At 37.7% G+C, this 21,410-nt stretch overlaps 1 protein-coding gene and 1 long non-coding RNA gene across 2 annotated transcripts; one reads left to right on the top strand and one right to left on the bottom strand.

Annotated features, from left to right (window-relative positions):
- Positions 1-5,557: 5,557 nt before the first annotated feature.
- LOC121783451 lies at positions 5,558-8,684 on the bottom strand. Its single transcript, XR_006046572.1, has 2 exons — positions 6,198-8,684; positions 5,558-6,122 (listed from the first exon to the last, which is right to left on the bottom strand). It is a non-coding gene; the product is annotated as an uncharacterized LOC121783451 (long non-coding RNA).
- A 2,405-nt stretch (positions 8,685-11,089) lies between these two features.
- On the top strand, positions 11,090-19,622 carry LOC121783657 (putative disease resistance RPP13-like protein 3). The gene is made up of 9 exons (XM_042181800.1): positions 11,090-11,759; positions 12,274-14,469; positions 15,052-15,185; positions 15,262-15,360; positions 16,014-16,344; positions 16,994-17,128; positions 17,759-17,841; positions 19,096-19,201; positions 19,288-19,622. Exons 1-9 carry the CDS (start codon positions 11,334-11,336, stop codon positions 19,381-19,383), a joined length of 3,606 nt encoding a protein of 1,201 aa, XP_042037734.1. The 5' UTR covers positions 11,090-11,333; the 3' UTR covers positions 19,384-19,622.
- The last annotated feature ends 1,788 nt before the right edge of the window (positions 19,623-21,410 follow it).

Raw genomic sequence — 21,410 nt, 5'->3', positions numbered from 1 at the left:
CTACGCTCCCTTGGTGATTCATTTTTCCAATCAACTGCAAAAAAATAAGACATCATTAGAAGTTGTTTGTACTAAAAGTTCTAGGAGTAAATACTAGTAATATTGTCAAGGAAATATGACTTACTTTCACTGGGTGCTTTACCATAAACCCTACACATAACTTCATAGAAATCTGGTTCTCTGTGATCTTGAATCACTGCAACAAGAAGTGGTCAACATTGATTATTATTACTCATCAAGAATTACTTAAATTGAAAATGATGAAAAAGGAAATGTAAAGAATTACAGTGATCAAAAAGGGTATTTCTATAGTTGGGTGCAGAGGAAACTGATAGAAGCTGAACTGCCTCAGCATCTCTAGTCATTGACAGTTTGGGAGAAGGGCTCAGATTTTGTGTGTCCAACAGTATACCTGCCATCTGATAACACAAATTCCCATCATTTTCTTGCAACATAATCCTATCAAAAGAGGCTAATCTTGGTTAAACTGCAAGAACTTTCTCACCAGAAGCTTCTTCAACATTGGTGTCTGAAGGAGGTCATAGGCATCTTCACAGTAGTAATCAGTAAGAGCAGTACACGCCGATCCTACCTAGAGACACACAAGTACACATTAAAACCTTAACGACATGCTTTGCATGATGGAATTGAGGTGCTAATAAATGATCATTCCTACATCAGTTCCATTCTTTTGCTGGATACTTTATTTTTACTCTTCTATTATTGTCAAATAGTAGTATTAGTTATTTTGTGTAAATAATTGTGCAAAAGCCCACATCTTCAAAACAATTCATAGGAATTCTTTGTCTTCTACTCTTTTATACTTTATGATTTCAAATTTAGTACTACTCCAAGTCTCTATTGCTCAATGAATTTTTGCTTTCATTTCTTTCCTTTCGAATTTGTTATGCCTATTAATCAAATGAATCATCCAAGGTTTGTCATTTGTTTCCTACCTTCAGTTCTCTACTATCATATCCTAATTCCTAAATATGTGCTAATCGTATCGAAGAAGCTCGAATTCTCTTGCATAAAAGTAACCTCGCCATTTGTCTTGAGGATGTCTTCTCCAATTACTAGAATGATCAGCTGCATCTCCATCATCAGCGTCTCCAAGTCGACCTGGTTGACACATATGAGAACTAAACGAGGCATAGATACAAAAACAAAAACTTGATTTTTGATCTACCTCATTGGAAAATAGCAGAGAAGAAGCATCAAGTCCAGCATGGTTGAAAAGCCAAGCTGCTTGGCGCTGCTTCCACATTTTCCCTCTCCTCATGTTCATAACAGGCACAACAAACTCGACAAAATTTTCGTTTCGCGCTGCCTCCTTCCTGCTAGCGACGTTTTTGTTCTCCAGCAGCCACGCGTAGCATGTGGCTGCAACCATTGAACTTGTACCTAATGATCAATGAAAAATAAAATTGTACTAATACTTTAGCAACAAATTGAAGAAAAAAAGCAATAAATATTTTTAAAAAAGATCAAAACCACGTTGTCTGATCAAAATAAAAAGAAAAAAGATAATTGAAAAAAACATATTTAAATGAAAGAATGTAGTATTATACAAATATTGGATATATAGTTGAAAAAAAATTCATGATTTAATATTCAATTTTGAAAGTTAACTGAACTAATTAGAATTTGACCAAATGTAATGATTTTAAACGCTTATTATTATATTATAAAAACACTCAACTATTTGAAGCGCCAGAAAGCACAATCTTGGCCTTGCCATTGATCTCTCCATTCATAAGCATCTCAATTTTGAGTCTTTGCTCTTTCAAGAAGCTATTGAAATCATGATCTTTCGAGGCGGTGTTCGGTTCTTGATCCATTGAAACTTTTGTTTTTGCTAGCCCATTGTCTAGATTGTCCTCTTGAAAGATCTTGTCGTTTCTGCAGGTGGATGAGGATATGGATCTCTGGTAGGCCGACTCCACCAAATTCCGAGGCGGGGAGAGGAGGCCAGAGCCTGGCACGGAGCACGTGCTCGATGACAGTGACCTCCGGTGGGCCGACTCGACGAGGTTCTTTGGCGGGGAGAGCAGTTGTCGATTGGTGTTTGGAGATGTGTTTTTGAAAGTTCGTTTGGAAATGGAATTGGCGGGAGGGTTTGTTGGTAGGGTTGTGATTGGGTGTGACAGCGGTGATCTTGGTTCAGTTTGGAACCGGGTTCTGCGGTGGAATGATTGGCGGGGAGGGAGGGGTGGGGCCCCTAGGTTGTTGTTGGGACTGGGCGGTGTGTTGAGGTCGGCTGCAGGGGATGATGGCTCCGAATCGGGTTGCGGAGGATCCAAATTGGATTCGGATCTGTTTCGGGTATGATTTGCTGCTGTTCTGGAAAGGATCTCCCCACTTATTCCTTGGCCTGCTCTGTGCCGTCCACTTATTCAATTTACTATTTAATTGTAATTTTTATATTGGGAGAGTTTAATGTGATATTTTAAAATGGCGTAAGGTATAGATTTTGATTTTGAGCATGATATGCAAATGGTAAAAAGTGGTAGTAATATTTGTTAGTAACTAGACAAACAATGAAATTCAATTCCTACGTGTGACACAATTTTAAAGTATTAATTAATTAGGTTTGATTCGGTGGTAATTTACATGCCGGGATAGTAAAAATGAGATAGTATTATTCAAATTAAAAATACAATCAATATTAACAATATTGCAAATGTCATGTGGGATATATTTTGACTTATATGGGTCAAAATACTATGCGAGCAATGATATAACCTAAAATTTAACTTGAACTATCTTGCAGCATTTCAATGTATTCGATTAAAAATTTTGAATTAAAATTTATTTGATTACCTTCTAGCGGATCTGGAGAAAGGATCTCTTCTATCAATAGATGACGTGGAAAGCCGGCATTGCGACGAGGAAAATCTCGGTGAGGAGACGAGTCGCGAGGGAGAATCGCCTCCTCTAGAGGGGGAGGAGGCCACCATCCTCTTGGCCTCCTCCAACCACTCCTGAGTCTGCCTGCTGCTCACGCTCCTTGTGCTCGATTCAAAATCATCGCCGCGGCGGTCGCGGACCGCTAACCCTACTTTCTTCTCATCGTCACCGTTTGTTGTGCCAAAAAACATGTTGTTCATTAAATCAGTTAAATCGGGCATTTGATTCGTAGGATGTTTCGTTTCTGTTGATTTTTTCTGAAGGCCGATCAGTGGTCGGCCTTAGTGCAGAGGGCGGCGGTTGAACCTCCTATCCGTGGCTTCCATTTTGATCATATGGCGAGGGCTGAGATTTCAAGGAAAATTTGGCATAATTTGTGTTATTGTTGAAAGTTGATGAACATGACTATTAATTGTTACAAATGCCGGCCTTGAGGTTTGTTTTTTAGTGTGTGCAAGTGTTTGTACCAAGTCTTATGGAGCTTTTGGCATTTTAGGCAACATTGTTTAGTAAATGGGGTGTTTTTAAACGAGGACCACTTAGTTCATTTTGTTGAGTTACTCGCTTCCAATTAAATAGTAAATGTGATGTTTTTAAATGAGGACTACTCTTTTCATTTTGTTGAGTTACTCGTTCCAATTAAATAGTAAATGAGGTGTTTTTAAATGAGGACTACTCAGTTCATTTTGTTGAGTTACTCGTTCCAATTAAATAGTAAATGGGGTGTTTTTAAATGAGGACTACTCAGTTCATTTTGTTGAGTTACTCATTCCAATTAAATAGTAAATGGGGTGTTTTTAAATGAGGACTACTCAGTTCATTATGTTGAGTTACTCGTTCCAATTATATGATGCTTATTTCATGGAATTGTTTGATCAAATTTAACTTGTACAAACTCGTGTGTTTATTCATAGTGTTAAGGTAGGAAAGTATTCGAAAAGAAAAGTCACTATAGTTTCTCTTCTTTTTTCAAAAAACAAAAATTGATACTTTATACTCTATCACCATTCAATATACAAATAACAGTAATATAAAATGTAATAGAATTTACTCTTCAAAAATATGAAAGTTGGCTAATTTATAGCTTCATAAATGTATTTAGGGTGTGTTTGGAACATGGAATTGGAGGCTCCGATTCTAATTCTATTGTTTGGTATCACAAAAATGTATAGAAATGGAATTGAATTATAATTCCAAAATTTTCAATTTCATTATTTGAATTTCATATCAAAAGTAGAAAATTGGAATTCCAAATAGTCATAAAATTAGATAGTTTCACTACTCACTACACATATTTCATACACTTCACACACTACACACATTTCATACACTTTACACACTACATGCACTTCACACACTACACAAATTTCACGCACTACACACATTTCACACACTACACACATTTCGCACACTTCGCACACTACACAAATTTCACACATTTCCCTCATTACACACATTTCACAAACTGCACACATTTCACAAACTACACAAATTTCATACACTACACAAATTTCACACATTACACATTTCGCACATTACACATTTCACACACTACAAACATTTCACACACTACACACATTTCACACACTACACATATTACATAAATTTCACACAGTACACACAGTACACACACTACAAACATTTCACACACTACACACACTGCACACACAATACACACACCGCACACACTACACAATTTTTACACATTTCACACACTACACAAAATACACCCGCTACATACACTATATACAAAATACACATTCTACACATTACACACAAAATACACACACAACACAAATTTTACACAAAATACACACACGACGCACACTATATCCACAATACACACACTATTCACAGACTAAAATTTCAAATTTGGTTCAGTTTAAACTTTTAGAAAATTTCAGTTTTTTATTCAAATCGAAAAAAATATCTAAAACTGAAAAAAAAATCCAAAATTCGAATGCGTGAAATGTGTAAAATGTGAGTAAAGTGTGAAGTGTGTGAAATTTGTGTAGTGTGTGAAATTTGCGTAGTGCGGGAAATGTGTGAAATTTGTGTAGTGTGTGTGTAGTGTGTGAAATTTATGTAGTGCGTGTAGTGTGTGAAATTTGTGTAGTGCGTGAAGTGTGTGAAATGTGTATAGTGTGTGAAATTTATGTAGTGTGTGAACTGTGTGAAATTTTTGTAGTCTGTGAAGTGTGTGAAATGTGTGTAACGTATTAAATGTGTTTGGTGTGTGTAGTGTGTGAAATGTGTGTAGTGCGGGAAATGTGTGAAATTTATGTAGTGTGTGTAGTGTGTGAAATGTATGTAGTGCGTGAAATTTGTGTAGCGTGTAGTGTGTGAAATGTGTGAAATTTGTATAGTGTGTGTAGTGTGTGAAATAGAGAAAGTATTTGATATTTAAATATTAAATTAAAATAATATTTATAATATTAAAATCCGCCCTTCTCTATTCCGGGATTCTTGATCCGCCACTGATCACATTCCTTTCCTATGACTAATTTGATCTAAGATTATCTTACAGTTTTGACTTAGCAAAAATGGAGGGCCAATAAAGTAAAACGAGTAATGTTTCTATTTTAGGAATTGTGTCATTTAGAGTGAGATATTCCAAAAAGAAAAATATGTCACTGGGAGTGGGACGTGAGGAATTAAAAGTGTGCAAGTTTGATTAGTTCAACTTACAGAAATCAGGGAACTAAACAAAGAAAAAACGTACAATGGTATTTTTATTGAGGATAGAAAGTAAACATTGATCCCATCTCTAATTTCCAGTATAGGGAATAAATTTAGGTATCAATATAAAAATCATCTCTTATAATTGCAAAAAGGAAATCAAGCAGTTGCCTGTCAATAATGATCATAATTAATTAGGTGGAAAAATAGAGAGGTAGAACTCTTCCTCCTTCCTTTTCTTTTGATCATTGATCAACTCGGCAGAGGAGCAGTTGCGTGTGGTGATGATAGTCAGCATCTTGAGTTTTGCAGCTTCTCAACTCCAGAAAGCACATTGACCGCTAGCTGAGATTCTGAATCGTGATATGTATTCACTTGTAATGTTGAATTGTCGTGAAAGAAATGAAGTAGTCATGGTGTCATTCTTGCTCTTATGATTTCTCCCCCTTTAAAACTAAGTATATATATTGTCATGTGTGATCGACTGTTCTTGTTGAATCAGTATATCGTTCCATGCTTTACACAACCATGATCTGCAAATATTTTTTCCCTAATTAAACCATAATCAATCCAAATCTACCAACTCAATTCATGGATTAGTTCTTAACCTAATTCTCCTAGCTGCCATACACACAGTTGAGAGAAGGCAGTAGAGAGAAAACCAGAGAATAGGAAGAGCGGAGAGTCCAACAGCTTCCTGTTCGTTCACAATCCCTTCTCTTAAGAGGTAATCCCCTCTCGTAATCTGATAAGCCTTGTGGCCTATCGGACGTCGACGAGCACCTGTTTTGCTGAGAACGAGAAGAGAAATAACAGAACTTGAGTTTGTGAGTAGAGTTGTCAACTGGCCCAGCCCAGCTCGGCCCGGCCCGGTATGGCACGGCCCACCAGTGAAACGAAGTGGGCATGGGCTGGGCTCATCAGTTGAGATGGGCTCCAATTGGGCCATTTTGTAAACCCAGGCGCTGGACCATTCGAAGCCCAGCCCAAGCCCAAGCCCAAGCCCACCCTCTATAATTAGTTTTTTTAAATGTAATTAGGTGATTATTCACTAATAATAGTATATTTCTCTATTTATGCATGTCATCTTGTGCACGAAACATGTTAATTTTGACTATATCATTCCAATATTTTGGATGTCTCCGAATGGCTCAAACAGTAATAGTAATATCAACATAAGTTTCCAACTAAATCATGAACGAAACATTCAATCTTAATTACATTTATTTTTTTTATAATTTTTACACCAAAGATGTAAAAAAGATGATTATGAAGTTTAACTTTAAGAATATTACGTATTCAAACCTTAATATATGATGATAATTATAGAATTCTTTAAATTTGTTAGTTAGTTCATATACTTGTAGCTTTAAGAATACAACATCAACCCATATCACATCATCTACTAACAAAACAAAACTAACAATATTGGTTATTTCTTTAGTTATATACTTACTTTTAGATAGAATAAAGAACATGAAAAATATCGTTGACATAAAGTCAATAAATGAACTTAAACACACTATTAAATTTAAATTTAGTTAATGTGATATAAAAATATAAGTTATATGTTTTATTTTTGCATATAATACATTTAGGATATCTTTAAAATACTTAGACAAAAAATTTAAACAAAGCAAGTGGGCCTGGGCAGGGCCAGGCTTAGCAAAATTAGAAAAAACCAGGCCCAGCACAGCCAGCCTTAGACATGGGCCTGGGTCGGGCCTCAATATAGGCGGGCCTTAGCGGACCATGGCCCGGGTCGGGCTGGGCCGGCCCGACCCACTTGACATCTCTATTTGTGAGAATAGGGTTTCGAGAAAAAGAATTTTATTTCTTATAACTCGAGATGATTTTTTTGACTCTCTAATGAACTCTATATATAGAGTTCCGACCCTGCTTGATTCGACTGTACGATTCGGGAAAGAATCAAGAAGAAAACCCGAAAAGATATAAAATATTAAACTAGGTAATTGTTCAAAAATAAGGCAACAAAGCAAAAATAAAATAAAATAAATCCCAATCTTAATGGGGTACGAAATCTTTGAAATTGACAGGTTTTGATGTGCTTATCTTTGGTCGATCTTTCCTTGCTTGCGCAGGAGTCTTCCTCTTCTTCTCTCGACCCCGAGTCTGCTGCTCCTCCTCCTGCACGTTTGCATGATCTTCCCCTAAGGTGGGTGGTTGATCATTGGTCTCCGATGTTGGGTCCCTATCATAATCTGCCACTTTTATTCCAAACTTGTTCAACTAGCCTCAAGGAAATCTCATGGCAGAAAGGAGGAGAAGATAGAGGGAGGTAGGGGCTGCCGCTTTGGTTTGAACCCCAAGGAGATTATCCGAATTTCAATTCAGCAGCAGGTATACTACCTCATTTCAGATTCAAGATCTTCGCGTCTAATTCATCATTTGGTAACTTTTGTAACACACACAAAACCTTACCAACTGCAAGCACCGAATTCACAATTTAAAGATTAGAACTTTAGAAACAAAACTTAGCTTTTGGGAGAAAATCGGGGCTGTTCGAGCCGAGGTGGCACCGGGCAGAAGCGCTCAATCATGACGACGTGGCTGAGCGGGCAGCAACGGCGAGCTGGGCGTGGTCGAACGGACAGCAGTGATGGGTTCGCGAGCTGAAAGCGATGGCGATAGCTGAGAGGGACGAAAACAGCGGCAATTGAAGGTTGTCGGTGATGGCGGTGCTGATTTTCGCTGGCAGAAGGAGATTTCAAACGAGAGAGATGGGAGTCGCGATCGGTTATGAATTGAGATAGAAGAGAGAGAGTACTGTGAGGAATAGGAAGATGAGCTTCTTTGCCGGCCACGGAGGCGACAACAGAGAGATAGATTGGGGATTTTCTGTTCTGGGCGTGAGAGAAACTAGGGGGAGAGAGAGTACCGAGTGGGAGTGAAGAAGATAAAGTGAGTTTCGTTGTTTTCATTAATTGTTGGGCCATTCCTTGTTTTGGGTTGTATGAAATTGAAATGATAAAATAGGAGGTTCGGCTATTATTCTTTTCAGTTGGGCCGACAATTAGGGAGGGAGATTGGTGGACTAGGTTTATTTGTGTTGGGTTGTTTTCCACTAATTTAACTTGGACTGCCTTTTTAATTAGACTGAACTATATAAAAATTATTTGGTTTTCACTTTCGCACAACAATAATACATGATCTTTGTTTTTATATCGTTTTTTTACCTCAGGATAAAAAGAACCTAGGTACCAAATATGTGATATGCTCACCTAGACTCGCATAATATGCGCGGACTCTGACACAGCCAGACTAATCCAAACCTATTTTTATTCATAAAAATTGTTACTTCCTTCATCCATCATTAAGTGAGACATTTTTTTTGCACGAGATTTAAGAAAATGAGGTTTTATTAGTTAAGTAGAGAGAATGAAGTAAGATAAATAGAAAAAAATAGGAAGGAAAAGGTAAAAAAGAGAATGACAAAAAGGAAATGATGCAGTTAAGTTGGGACGTCTCAAAAAAGAATATACATAACGTAACAACGAATTGAAGGATTATTTTTAAATCCAAACACACCTGACATAATGTTTTAAAAACCGAACCGTTAAGTGAACCGGCAAGGCTACTGATTTACAGTTTAACTTTAACTGGTTCGACCAATCAGACCAGTGGTCAAATCGGAACACTAAATACTCACTCTGTCCACAAGAAATAGTCCCATTTTTGGGACTACACGAATTTTATTGAGTAATTTGGTAAAGTAAAAAGAAGAATAAAAAGTAGGTAAAGTACGACAGATATGAAGAAAAAATAATTAAAGTAAGAGACATATGGAGAAAAAAGCAGGTAAAGTAAGATAGAAAGAGAAAAAATAGGTAAAGTATGAGGGGGAGACTTTCCATTTATAGAAATATGACTATTTTTTGTGGACATCCTAAGTAGGTCAAATGAGACTATTTTTTCATGGATGGGGAATATATAAAAATATACTAATTTTATATGTAGCATTTAACAAGAATATTAAAATTTAATATGAAATTAAATTAATAAACCAAATGTGTAAGTATTTAGTTACGTATTAAAATTTAAATTCGCATCATTCATTGTCAAATACTTCCCCGTCCAAAAAAATATGCACTATTTCATTTTTAATACATTCCATTAGAATATGTATTTTCTAATATTAGAAACTCTTTTATCTTTAATGAGGTGAGATCTATTATCCATTAATAATTTTTTAATTACTTTTTCTCTCTATTTTCTCTTACTTAACCAATTTTGTATTAAAATATGTGTCGAATCAAAACTGCATATTGTTTAGAAATGAAGGGAATAAATATATTGAATACGTATATTACTTCCTCCGTCCCCGATTAAGAGTCACACTTTTCTATTTCGGTCCGTCCCCAATTAAGAGTTACACTTCATTTTTACCGTAAATGGTAAGTAGGTCTCACATTCTACTAACTCACTTCACTCACATTTTATTATAAAATCAATATAAAAAAGTGGATCCCACATTTCATTAACTTTTTCAACCAACTTTTCTTTACATGTCTTAAAATTCGTGTACGGTCAAAGTGTGACTTTTAATTGGGGATGAAGAGAGTATTTGATTTATAAGTTTATTACCGTATAAATAAAAATATTCCTACTCCCAAATCACTATACTCAAATTCCAAAAAAGCTGTCTCCACCCTAATTCATAGCTGCAGAGGCTATAAGCCTATAATGGCTATTGCTATTCTCAAGTCATAAATTGCTCATCGTATTCTCAAGTCATAAATTGGGGATAGGATTCCCGTTGAAATACACAGCAGCTGCTGCATCTCCCATAAAAACTAAAATAATATTATATTTATTTTATTTATTTATTTAATTTATTTGATTATTTTAATTTTATGGGAGAGCCAGCAGCCCTTCTTTGTATTTCACCACAGCATGAGATCCTATCCCCATAAATTGCTCCACCAGCCCTGCTTTGTATCTGGAAGAAAATTCTTGCTCTCCACCAGGAGATGTCCTTGGCGAGCCAAAAAATTTCCCTACCTGGTCGGACTGGTTTGCGGATTCCAGTTCAATCACCCATTTTTGTCGGCTCAAAACGGTCCAACTGACTAATAGTTTTATAGGGGTGAATCAGATCGGATATGACATCGGTTTGTGGCTAGACCGATTGAACCGATCGGTCCGATTTTTCAAACACGTTTCAGTCGGATTTCAAATTAGGTTAGGGTGGGTTTTTAAAAGTCCTCGTTGGACTAAGCTTTTACATGTATTGGTCATTATTTAATCTATCTACATCTATATGAGCTGTCAAAAAAATTAAATAATCTGTAATCATCTATATGAGCTGTCAAAAAATAATTAAATAATCTATCTACATCATATGAGCTGTCAAACAAATTATGCTCCCTCTTCAACATAAGATACAAGAAGCTTATTTTTTTAGCATGAAATTTAAAGAAGAAAATATAATAGGGAAAGAAAAATAAAAAATTAAGGAGAGAATAAAATAAAAAAAATTATATAAAAAAATGAAAAAAAGATGATCATAAATAGATATATAGACTATCTGTAGTGAAAAAAAGATGGATGAAAAAAGAAATACGGTGTAATTATATGGGCGGAGGATGGAGATTTTTTGAGTGTATTGTGAAGAGTTGAACAATATGTAGACATTTGACGCACTAAAACAAGACACTAACAGAAGTATGAATTGATCTGAATTGGTGAAGACAGTGTGATTGTTGGGTGATCGGTGTTGGAAGATGGCGGAGTGCGCAGTGACGTTCCTCTTGGACAACTTGGTGGAGCTGATGAAGCACCAAGTGAGTCTCATCGACTTCGCGGAACGTGAGCTGAAGCTGTTGAAAATGGATCTGGAGTCGTTGAATACCTTCCTCCGCTATGCCGCCAAGATGCCGGACAAGCCAGAAGGGTTCCGAGACATAGAGAGACGGATCCGAGATGTGGTTTACAAGGCTGAAGACACCATCGAGTTTTATATGACCGGCGCTGCAACTGTAAGTAACAAGAGTTCCCTCGGCCGACATTTCATTTCAAAGCGTATCAGCCTGGCCGAAGAAGTCAAGTCCCTTAGAGAGAGAGAGGTTATCGAGTTGGTCAGGAAAGCCCAAACCTTTGCCAACATCTCCCAAGCACGCCAGGTGGATTCGCCTCCCGAACCAGTCAAGGTAACCATATTCCAATTATCACAATCTGCTCGAGTTTTTATTAGTTAATTAACTTAGTTTTATGAAATTTGTGATACATGTGTTTCTACAAACCGACTAATTTTGGTGGACGTTCCAAATTGAAAAAAATGAGACTATAAACAATTCTAAGTCCTGAAAATACATTATTAAACAGTAGTAGTAAGTAATTGTAAAAAGTAGTTATATACTATTTGATTGGATTAGTGAATCACTGGACCCTAATTCATAATCCTTATGGTATAATTTTAAATCATAACGAAACTCTTAAGTTAATTTATACACCGAAAAATTATCTCAGTTTTGTACATTAGTTAAAGATTGCAACAATCGGGTATAAAATTTTGATTTTCTATCAAATTTTAGACTTACAAATTATTAAAGAACTTATCTATGTATTAATTAATGTATGTTATCGGTTGCTTGATTGTTGATCTGCTCTTATAATATTGATTTATATGGATATGTGGTTGATTTGTATGAACGTATGTAACAGGCCCCCCAAGTTATTAGGCAAACGGATGTGGTGGGTTGTGACGACGAGGCAAAAAAACTGAAAGAATATCTCTATGCGGAATGCGAGGAGCTTGAGGTGATAACTATTGTTGGAATGCCTGGCCTTGGCAAGACGACGTTGGCATGGAAGATCTTCTGTGATCCAGAAATCCAGTACGAGTTCCCTACTCGCATATGGGTGTATGTATCACAAGAGTTCAAAGAAAAGGATATCTTTCTAGTCATTCTCAAAGAGTTGACCAGAATCACTGATGAGATCATAACCAAATCTGACAAGGAGTTAGCCGACATGGTGCTCAGTTACCTGGACACCGGAAGGTTCCTCCTCGTCATGGATGATGTGTGGAGTTGTGAGGATTGGGACAAACTTCACATTGCCTTGCCAAAGGGAAATCCCATGGGTAAAGTCATGATCACTAGTCGTCAGCAGAAACTTGGGTGGCATGTGAACCGTCGTAGTGGCCCTTACATGCTGCGTTTCCTTACGTTCGACGAGAGTATTTTGCTTCTGCAGTTGGAAGTCTTCCAAGGGCGCAAGTTCCCTCCTGAGCTGGAAGCTGTAGGACGCCCCATTGCAGAGCAATGCCAAGGGCTTCCTCTTGCAATTGTAGTCATTGGAGGCATCCTTGTCGAAAAATTCTCAGGCGACACGTCCACCAAGAAAGCTACTTGGCGGGACGTCTCTAAAAGCTTCTACATGTACCTCTGGGACGCGGGCAAACGCATGGAGAATACCATACTTTTAAGCTATGAGAAATTGCCTTACCACTTGAGAGAGTGCTTTCTTTACTTCGGAATGTTTCCAGAAGACTATGAAATCTCTGCATGGAAATTGACTCGTCTGTGGATCGCGGAGGGACTAATACAACAGAAGAATGTTAATCTCGAAGAAACTGCAGAGAACTATCTGGAGGAGCTCATCAACAGGAACTTAGTCATAGCAGCCAAGTTGAAGTTCAATGGGAAAGTTAAGACATGTCGGATCCATGACATGCTTCGTTACTTCTGCTTAACCGAAGCTGGAAGTGATCGAGAAGGTTTCCTGCAAGAAATCAAGAGGTTTAATCATGGAGGCTTCCAACCTTCAGTTTCATCAGAACTCAAGTTTCATCGCCTCTGCATCCACTCCAACGTGCTGGACTTTGTTTCCAGGAAGCCCTATGGCCCAAGTGTTCGTTCATTTGTTAGTTTCTCGAGGGATGAATCAATCATGCCTCTGGGGGACATCTCAAACATCCCTGGAGGCTTCCAGCTTCTTCGAGTTCTAGACGTTGAGCCATACAAGTTCATGAAACTCCCAGGCGACATGTACCACTTGCTTCACCTGAGGTACCTCGTCTTATCGGTGAGTCTAAAGGTCCTCCCACCAACATTTACAAAGCTATGGAACATCCAAACTCTGGTCGTCCGGACGGATTCCCAAACACTTGAAATAAAAGCGGACATTCTCAACATGACGCAGCTACGCCATTTCAAAACCAACGCCTCGGCCACTTTGGCCAAGGCGGGTAAAACCAGCAAGGGCGCGGGTGAGAAGATCCAAACACTCGGGACCATCTCACCCGAGTCCTGCACTGAGGATGTCTTCGACAGGGCACGCAATTTGAAGCGCTTGGGCATTCGCGGGAAGCTCTCTCTGCTCCTGGACGACAAGAGTGGCTCGTTCGAGAGCCTGGGCAACCTCGAGAAGCTGAAGCTGCGAAACGACGGTCCATCGGGGATGCAGCTGAGGGGACTCCCGCAGGCGCACAAGTTCCCGCCAAAACTGAGGATGCTGACGTTGTCGGCGACAGCCTTGGAATGGAGGCACATGTCGATCATAGGGTCGCTTGATAAGCTGGAGGTGCTGAAGCTTAAGGATGAGGCGTTCCAAGGCGAGATTTGGGAGGCGAAAGATGGGGGGTTTCGGCATCTTGAATTCTTGCACATTGGCCGCACGGATTTGAAGATTTGGTTGGCTTCGCGCCATCATTTTCCGAGGCTCAAGCACGTTGAGCTCAAAAACTGTAAGCATCTTCAGCAGATTCCGGTTGAGCTCGCCGAGGTGCCCAGTTTCGTGAAGCTCGACTTGTTTTGGTCGGAACAGGCAGTGGCGTCGGGGAGGAAGATAGAATCCAAGACAAAGGAGATCAACGCCAATGTTGCAAGGCAATTTAGGCTTTCCATTTTTCCTCAGGTATGTACACTTTTCAATCCTTTTATTTTGTCTGTTTGAGTTATCAGTTCAATTTTACTACTTAAAAAGTAATATTGGTTCACACTTGGATATAGATTGACCATTTTGAACTTGTTTAATTATGTAACCCTCTGAATACTAATGTCTATATATCACATCTTTAGGCTTTCCGTTTTTCCAAATCGGACATTGTTTTGCAAAAATGATAATATATAATTAAAGTGGAGTGGAAGTAAAGTAAGTAAGATAATAATATATATATAGGGTTGTATTATATACCAAACTAGTTTTAAACACTAAACGTCAAACACATCATTATATAATAATGCGGAGTTCATTACAACTTTATTTGTAGTTCATTAAAGGGGATTCTGAGATTTAAAAACAATGACATCATCATGCATAAATTAGAAATCTGAAGTTCATTACAACTTTATTTGTAGTTCATTATAATGAACTCCGGTGTTTAAGGTTTAAGAGTGGTTCGGTATTGATCACGTACATATATATATACTTATATATATATATATCTCGAAGAAGTCGTTTAATCGTGATGTAAACTCTAGAATGGCGGTACTGCAGAAATCTGCGGTTCTGTATCACTACCCCTGCCCCGACGGCGCCTTCAGTGCATTGGCGGCCTACCTATACTTCTCTCATGCTCCGGCCTCCACTCCTCCTCACTTCTTTCCCAACACCGTCTACTCTCCTATCAGGTTCCCACATCTTCAATTCCATTAACAAATTGCTTCTTTAAATATTCACGCGCAAAAGGTGTTTGTAATATTGCAGAGCTGAGGACTTGCCCTTGAATGAAATTGGTACTGTTTACCTGCTGGACTTTGTGGGGCCGGCAGGTTTCGTCGAGCAGCTCTCCCGTGAAGTTGGAAGGCAAGTTTGATTTTTTACTTTTCTTTTGAACCCAAATACACGAATTTTTTAGTATATTTCCTCCAAACTACATAAACGAACTTACTGCTCTCTCTCTTTTTAATCCAACTACATGTTGCTCTCTTTTTTTCCTGAATCCAAATACATATTGTTTCATCAATAGCGTAAGGTGTTGACACGTTAGCGGATAGTAATATGCCATGTGTAAGCAAGATTAGTCTTAATTTCATAAGAATTGCACGTCATGAGAAATATGAAGAACACTAAGTTCATTGTATCTTTTGCCTTTTTTTTATCTTTTTTTTGTAGTTATTCATTAGGCAATAGGCAAGTTGATTATCGATGTAGGGAGATGATTGTGGTTTTTGTGATATGGATTGTGGATCAAGATAAAAACTTTTTAGTGGGTTTTGCACATTTGTTGGATGTGAAATTAAACAATTATGAAAATTTGGTGATTCGTTTGGTACACCTTTGATCTGGTGCTAATGTGGTAAGTTAGTGCATAGTGGGAGCATGATTAGATTCCCACCATATATCATTTAAAGAATAAAAAGGAAACAAAACTATCTCCAGTAATGCATTCTCTATCTATGGCCATTCTGTGTTTCAACATTTTTGGTAATTCTGTTTGTTTGATTGGTGATATATAGGGTTGTAGTCCTGGATCATCATAAGACTGCACTCGAGTTGTTGGGTTCGGGGACATCAACTAATGGGAATGTGACTAAAGTGATAGACATGGACAGGAGTGGAGCTACTATAGCTTATGATTATTTTCTGGAGAAACTCTTGTGTGGGGACATCAATAGTGATATCAATGATGCCATTGCTGAATTCCGGAGAGTGAGGAGACTAGTTGAATATATTGAGGATGCTGATTTGTGGAGGTGGCGCCTTCCAAATAGTAAAGCATTTAGTAGTGGATTGAAGGATTTGAATCTTGAATTTGATGTCACATTAAATCCCTCCCTGTTCCAACAGGTAACTTGTATTCTACACACTCTCTAAATTGGCAACTGTACGCAGATTATTAGATACCTGTGATGTTTACGAAAATTAATTATGTGTCTTTGAGCAAAGGAGCTCTTTTTGAATCATCTATTCGATAACTTTGAGAGCTGAGTCGAAGCATTATACTTTAACACTAGCCATGATCTACATGTTGTTAGTTGTGAAAATGTTAGCTGGACATATGAACACCTATACCTGAATAATGTAGTGGGTATCATTAACATGCTTCATAATTTCAAAGTCTATGAACATCATATTGAGTAATGATCATGGTTTAGGAAGATGTTTATTGCGCTCCATTCATCATGATATTTTATTTTATCTTCTTTCCCCTTATCTTTTTGAATGCTGAGAAGACAGCTAGTGAAGCCAATAATTTGAGGGGTTATTACAAGCCTTTAAATTACACTAGGGGTAAGAATTGGGCTTTTCCTTCCTTCTCTCTCACCTTTTTGCATCAGCACTGTCGTCTTTTGCAGTGTATCATGATTTTTTTGAGATATTTCTTTCTCCTCTTAGTCCTCTAGCTGACCAAATATATTCCATTATAGTTGCCCTCGCCTTTTCTGGTTATTTGAGTTTTATATCTGCTTATCTAATTATATTGATATGGTTTCAGCTTCTCTCCTTGGAACTTGACGCAGTAATAAGTCGAGGTATGTCAATCTTGGCAGACAAACAGAAAAAGATAGATGAGGTTCTCGAGCTTTCTTATGAAATAACTCTCGGTGGTGGTGCTTTTGGAAATTGCCTGGTAAAGTTGATTATCTTCTACTGCATTTGTTACACTGAATCCAGCTTCTGTTAACCAAATTCAGTTGAAGTGCTTCTTTTGGTGCTTTATCATGATTGGTTGACTTGGGTTGAATTACACATCATACAATTTGCATTTGTCCATCTGTGAGTTACTTTTTCCTTCTATCAACCGATAGAAGGAAAAACGATGAAAGTTTTCTTATTCCTCTAGGTTTCGGATTCTTGTTGATAGAAGGAAAAACGATGAAAGTTTTCTCATTCCTCTAGGTTTCGGATACGAGATATCCATCCTAGTCATTATGGGGGTATTTGCGGAATGACTCACTTTTATTCTTCCCATTTGTAGTCGAAGGGAAATTCTTTTAGTTCTGTCCTAGTTGATCCTGATTCGACATTAGAAGTATATTGATTTTTCCCCAATAACCGCATACTTTTGTCTGAAAAAACTTCTGTTACCAGGAGGTTGACAAATAACTTCATTTATTTGTGCTGCATAACAATTCAACTTTCAATTTTCCAGACAAGTGTGCATATCTGGCTTTTGAATCATTGCTAATACTTTTAAGTGAATGTTTGGTGTTTCATCTTGATCTATCATTACATATTTATTTGGATCTTTATCCTTTAGGCTGTCAATGCGGATCCCATCCAGGAACTAAGGAGTGAGCTTGGAAATCAATTAGCTCTTAAAAGCCTCAAAATGAACTTGAGGTTTGTTGTTACTGACTTGAACTCTCTAATTGACTCCATATATCTCTTCCAGTTAGGTCTTTGGCATTTCACATTGGCTTTTTACATCTGCAAAAGTCGTATTTTGTAGTCACCCCCACACACAAGGAAAAAAGCGGAAAAGTGTTGGGCCTACCACTAAATATTTATCAAGCCACGCTTAGTCTATTAATATGTCTATTTTTAGAGAAAAAAAATGCAAAAATTACAACTTCAGTAATGATTGAATTGTATATGTATCATTTTGGTTATGGAACTCTTTTGAGTTGCTCTGGAACTAAGATCTAGATAATATGGATTTTAGTATCTTCATTGAAGTCATGAACTGTTTGGTGTTTAGTCAAAATTTGAAGATCATTTGAGGAATCCATATAGATTTAAGACAACCTAGCAGGAGTTTTAATTATGAGTATTTGGGCTGTTTAAATAATTCATAAGGTTGAGTGGGAGAACCAATTATAATTCACTGCAATATAATTATATACATTAGGTTTAGGATATGAAGATCCAAATTCAGAAGTCCATTGGATAATTTGAAGAGAAGGGGAATGCTGTTGCAAAAAGTAAAATACTATACTCCAGAAGAATACTGTGCTGTGCGATTTTTATCTCTCTGTCCCACTCTCTCAAATTTTAGATAATGATTAACTTGTTTATTCTTGATTTTTTTTTCTGTTGACCTAGTTATCTCCAAGTGTACAAGATTTAGAGAAGCTCACCAAGTCTTATTAAACTCTCTCATCCATAAGTTTCTAGTGAACTCCGCAAACAAAAACTACAAAGACTTTTGTTTTATTCCACAAGCACACTGAATAAATTAATCAAACTTATTCATAGTACATTCTAAATGTCAGTGAGCTAAAATTTATCTCTTGAATGGGAGAGAACAGCTTGAAGGCATACAAGCGCATCTCTAAGTCTCTAACCTAGTTTAAACAAAGTCAAATTTTAAGTTTTAATGCACAAAATTCACTATACAAACTCAAACAAAGTCCATCCATGAGTGTTATGGAAAGTTGAGAACCCATTGCTGTAGTTATGCATGTACTGCAAGCCAATGTTTTTTTTGGGTTTTATGGTTCCCAGTTATAGATAGTAGTTGAAAGGTGGGTATTTTGGGTTAGATTCACAGGCCATGCTTATTTGCTTGTTCTTGAGACTGAGCTTGGTTTTTCTTTGAACTCGATAGCAATTTTCATCATTCTTCCCCTCATCCCTATCGCTCATTTTCTTTAGGGGAATTGGAGCTGTTGTATACAGAGTTCCTGAACTGGAGAATGACTCATGGTTGAAAATTAGCCTGAGTAGTGTTGGTGAAGAGGACACCACACCCATATCACATGTAATTTTCTGCTTTCCAAACTAATATTTTTCGGAGAATGATAGTCTTGCAACTAAAGCTTTGGCCTATTATCTAATTTTACTCAGAAATATGGAGGTGGTGGACATCGGAATGCCAGTTCGTTCATGTTTGATAGTGCCAGATTTCAAAGATGGAAGGTCTCCGGTAACAACTCTATCTAGGATGTCCCTCTCAGATAGGCCGAAAATGGCACCATTACAATCAGGCGAAGCTTTCTCCCCCGAGCGAAAAGGAATCCTGTCGGGTGTTAACTTATTAGATACTAATTTCATATTTGTTTGACTGTACCATCATGAAGTTTAACTTATGACAGAAACATCAGTTTTTTTCATCAAAGATGAATGTCAACTAGGCTCAACAATCTATCTAGTAATGTCATTTCAAATATGCTTTCTGTTCATGTCTGTTCAAGCCACCAACTTGATATATTTATGTTTTATCTTCCATCTACTTACAATTATTACAGAAGCAATCCCTTCTGATGTGATCCTCATCTCGACCCTGAAGCTATGCACGAGAAGAGGTAACATAGCTTGGCCCGAAGTCTTGAGTTGGTTGAAGCGTGAAGATGAACTCAATCGAAGTTACAAAATCCCGAGAATTATGAAGAAATTGGTGAAATAAATTAAAAGATTATGAATCTTCATAAGTAGACGTCTAAGTTGAGTTTTAAATTCACCAAGATAGATTAGGGTTTATATTGAGTATGTGAATATTTTATTCCTTTATTTTTGTTGAAGATGGTTAGAAAGATAGCATCGGTTGCTTTGCATATTAGAACTAGGAATTATTTTGAATTGTTTATTTATTAGTAGTTATCACTAGATGATTTATTAGGATTTATAGATCATTATTTGCCTATAAAAAGGCGTGTAGTATTTGAATAGGGAAAAAAGAAGAATATTTTTGGGAACTTCATTATATGACGATGAATTCCCCTCCGCTGCAGCTTCGATCTTCATCCGCATTGACCTGAAAATCGTCGCAATTTGCAAAAGGAGGAAAAGGAAATGATAAATCCGTGAGAATTGAATTGAGCTAGCGGTTGTTTATAGTATACTTGATTTCGCTATTGCTATTCTGAAATTAAAGGAATAATAAGAGTGAAATCGCGATGAGAAGAAGCGGAAATTTGGAGTGAGTTTTCAATTGAGCGGAATTGTAATCGCCGGTGTGGGGGTTTGAAGGCGGCGGATTGTAGTAATAGAAGGGGAAATACGGCATAATTGGATTCGGTGGAGCTAGGGTTTGGCGGTGGATAGTACGCGCCGCCGCCGGAAGGTGGCGGATAGTAAGAGGTTTGCGCTGGTGGAGGCGGCGGATAGTAGTAGACTCCTCCACCGCAGGGTGGCGAAGGCGGAGGGGGACAATTGACACCATATGGCGGCGGAGGAGAGGGAACCGGCTCCTGCGGTGGAGGGGAGAGGACCGGCTCCGACGGCGGAGGAGAGAAGGTCGGTTGGCAGGGATTGTTGCAGGATGAGCACATTGTCCAGACGATCTGGTCTCTGGTGATGGCGGTTATGGCGGTGATGAATTTTGACCGGATTTAGTTAATATTAATTGGCATTCCTGAATTTAACTTGATTATTAACTTAATTCGGTCAAAATTCAATTAATATTCGTTGACCGTTAAATTTAACCATTTCCGTCTAATTAGGACTAAATGTGATCCGTTTTTATTTGTGAGGGACCGAATAATTCTAAATATAATGTTTTGGACCAAAATCATAAAATCTCCATATGTATAGGACCAAAAAGGACCTTTACTCTTTTTTTGGAGAATAAATTTTGTGTTTGTTTGTTGAGTTTTTACTCTTGATTTCCTATTCAAATTCTTGTAGCAAAGTATTAGTTTTCGAATAGTTTATCGATTGAGTTTCCCCCTTCAATCGTGGCATCATTCATTCCATATTCACCACCATATTTCATGTCGAATCTATATCCATCCGTATTGTAAAGTTATAGGAATGTCATGGCCACGAGTTCTTGCAACTTTCATCCATATTCTGAAGCATGTTCGTGTTACAGATGATACATGCGAGGATTGCCAAGTCGGAGCCCGTTTATCACAACTATCGTAGCCGTACGGTCGACGAGAGGCTATTTCGTTCGAAGAGGTGTCGCGAGATCTTGGCACCTGATGTGAGCCTCGCTGGCTCGCCAAGATCTCGCGACACCTCTCCGA

This window comes from Salvia splendens, chromosome 21, assembly GCF_004379255.2.
Source record: "Salvia splendens isolate huo1 chromosome 21, SspV2, whole genome shotgun sequence".
In the NCBI taxonomy this organism is placed as follows: Eukaryota; Viridiplantae; Streptophyta; class Magnoliopsida; order Lamiales; family Lamiaceae; genus Salvia; species Salvia splendens.
The sequence above is the reverse complement of the archived record's forward strand: the minus strand, read 5'-3'. Positions and strand labels throughout refer to the sequence as shown.

Coding starts and splice junctions, on each gene's coding strand:
- LOC121783657 (XM_042181800.1), top strand. CDS start 11,334: ATGGCGGAGTGCGCAGTGACGTTCCTCTTGGACAACTTGGTGGAGCTG. Junction 14,470..15,051: donor GGCTTTCCATTTTTCCTCAG/GTATGTACACTT, acceptor GCGGTACTGCAG/AAATCTGCGGTTCTGTATCA. Junction 19,202..19,287: donor ACACCACACCCATATCACAT/GTAATTTTCTGC, acceptor AATTTTACTCAG/AAATATGGAGGTGGTGGACA.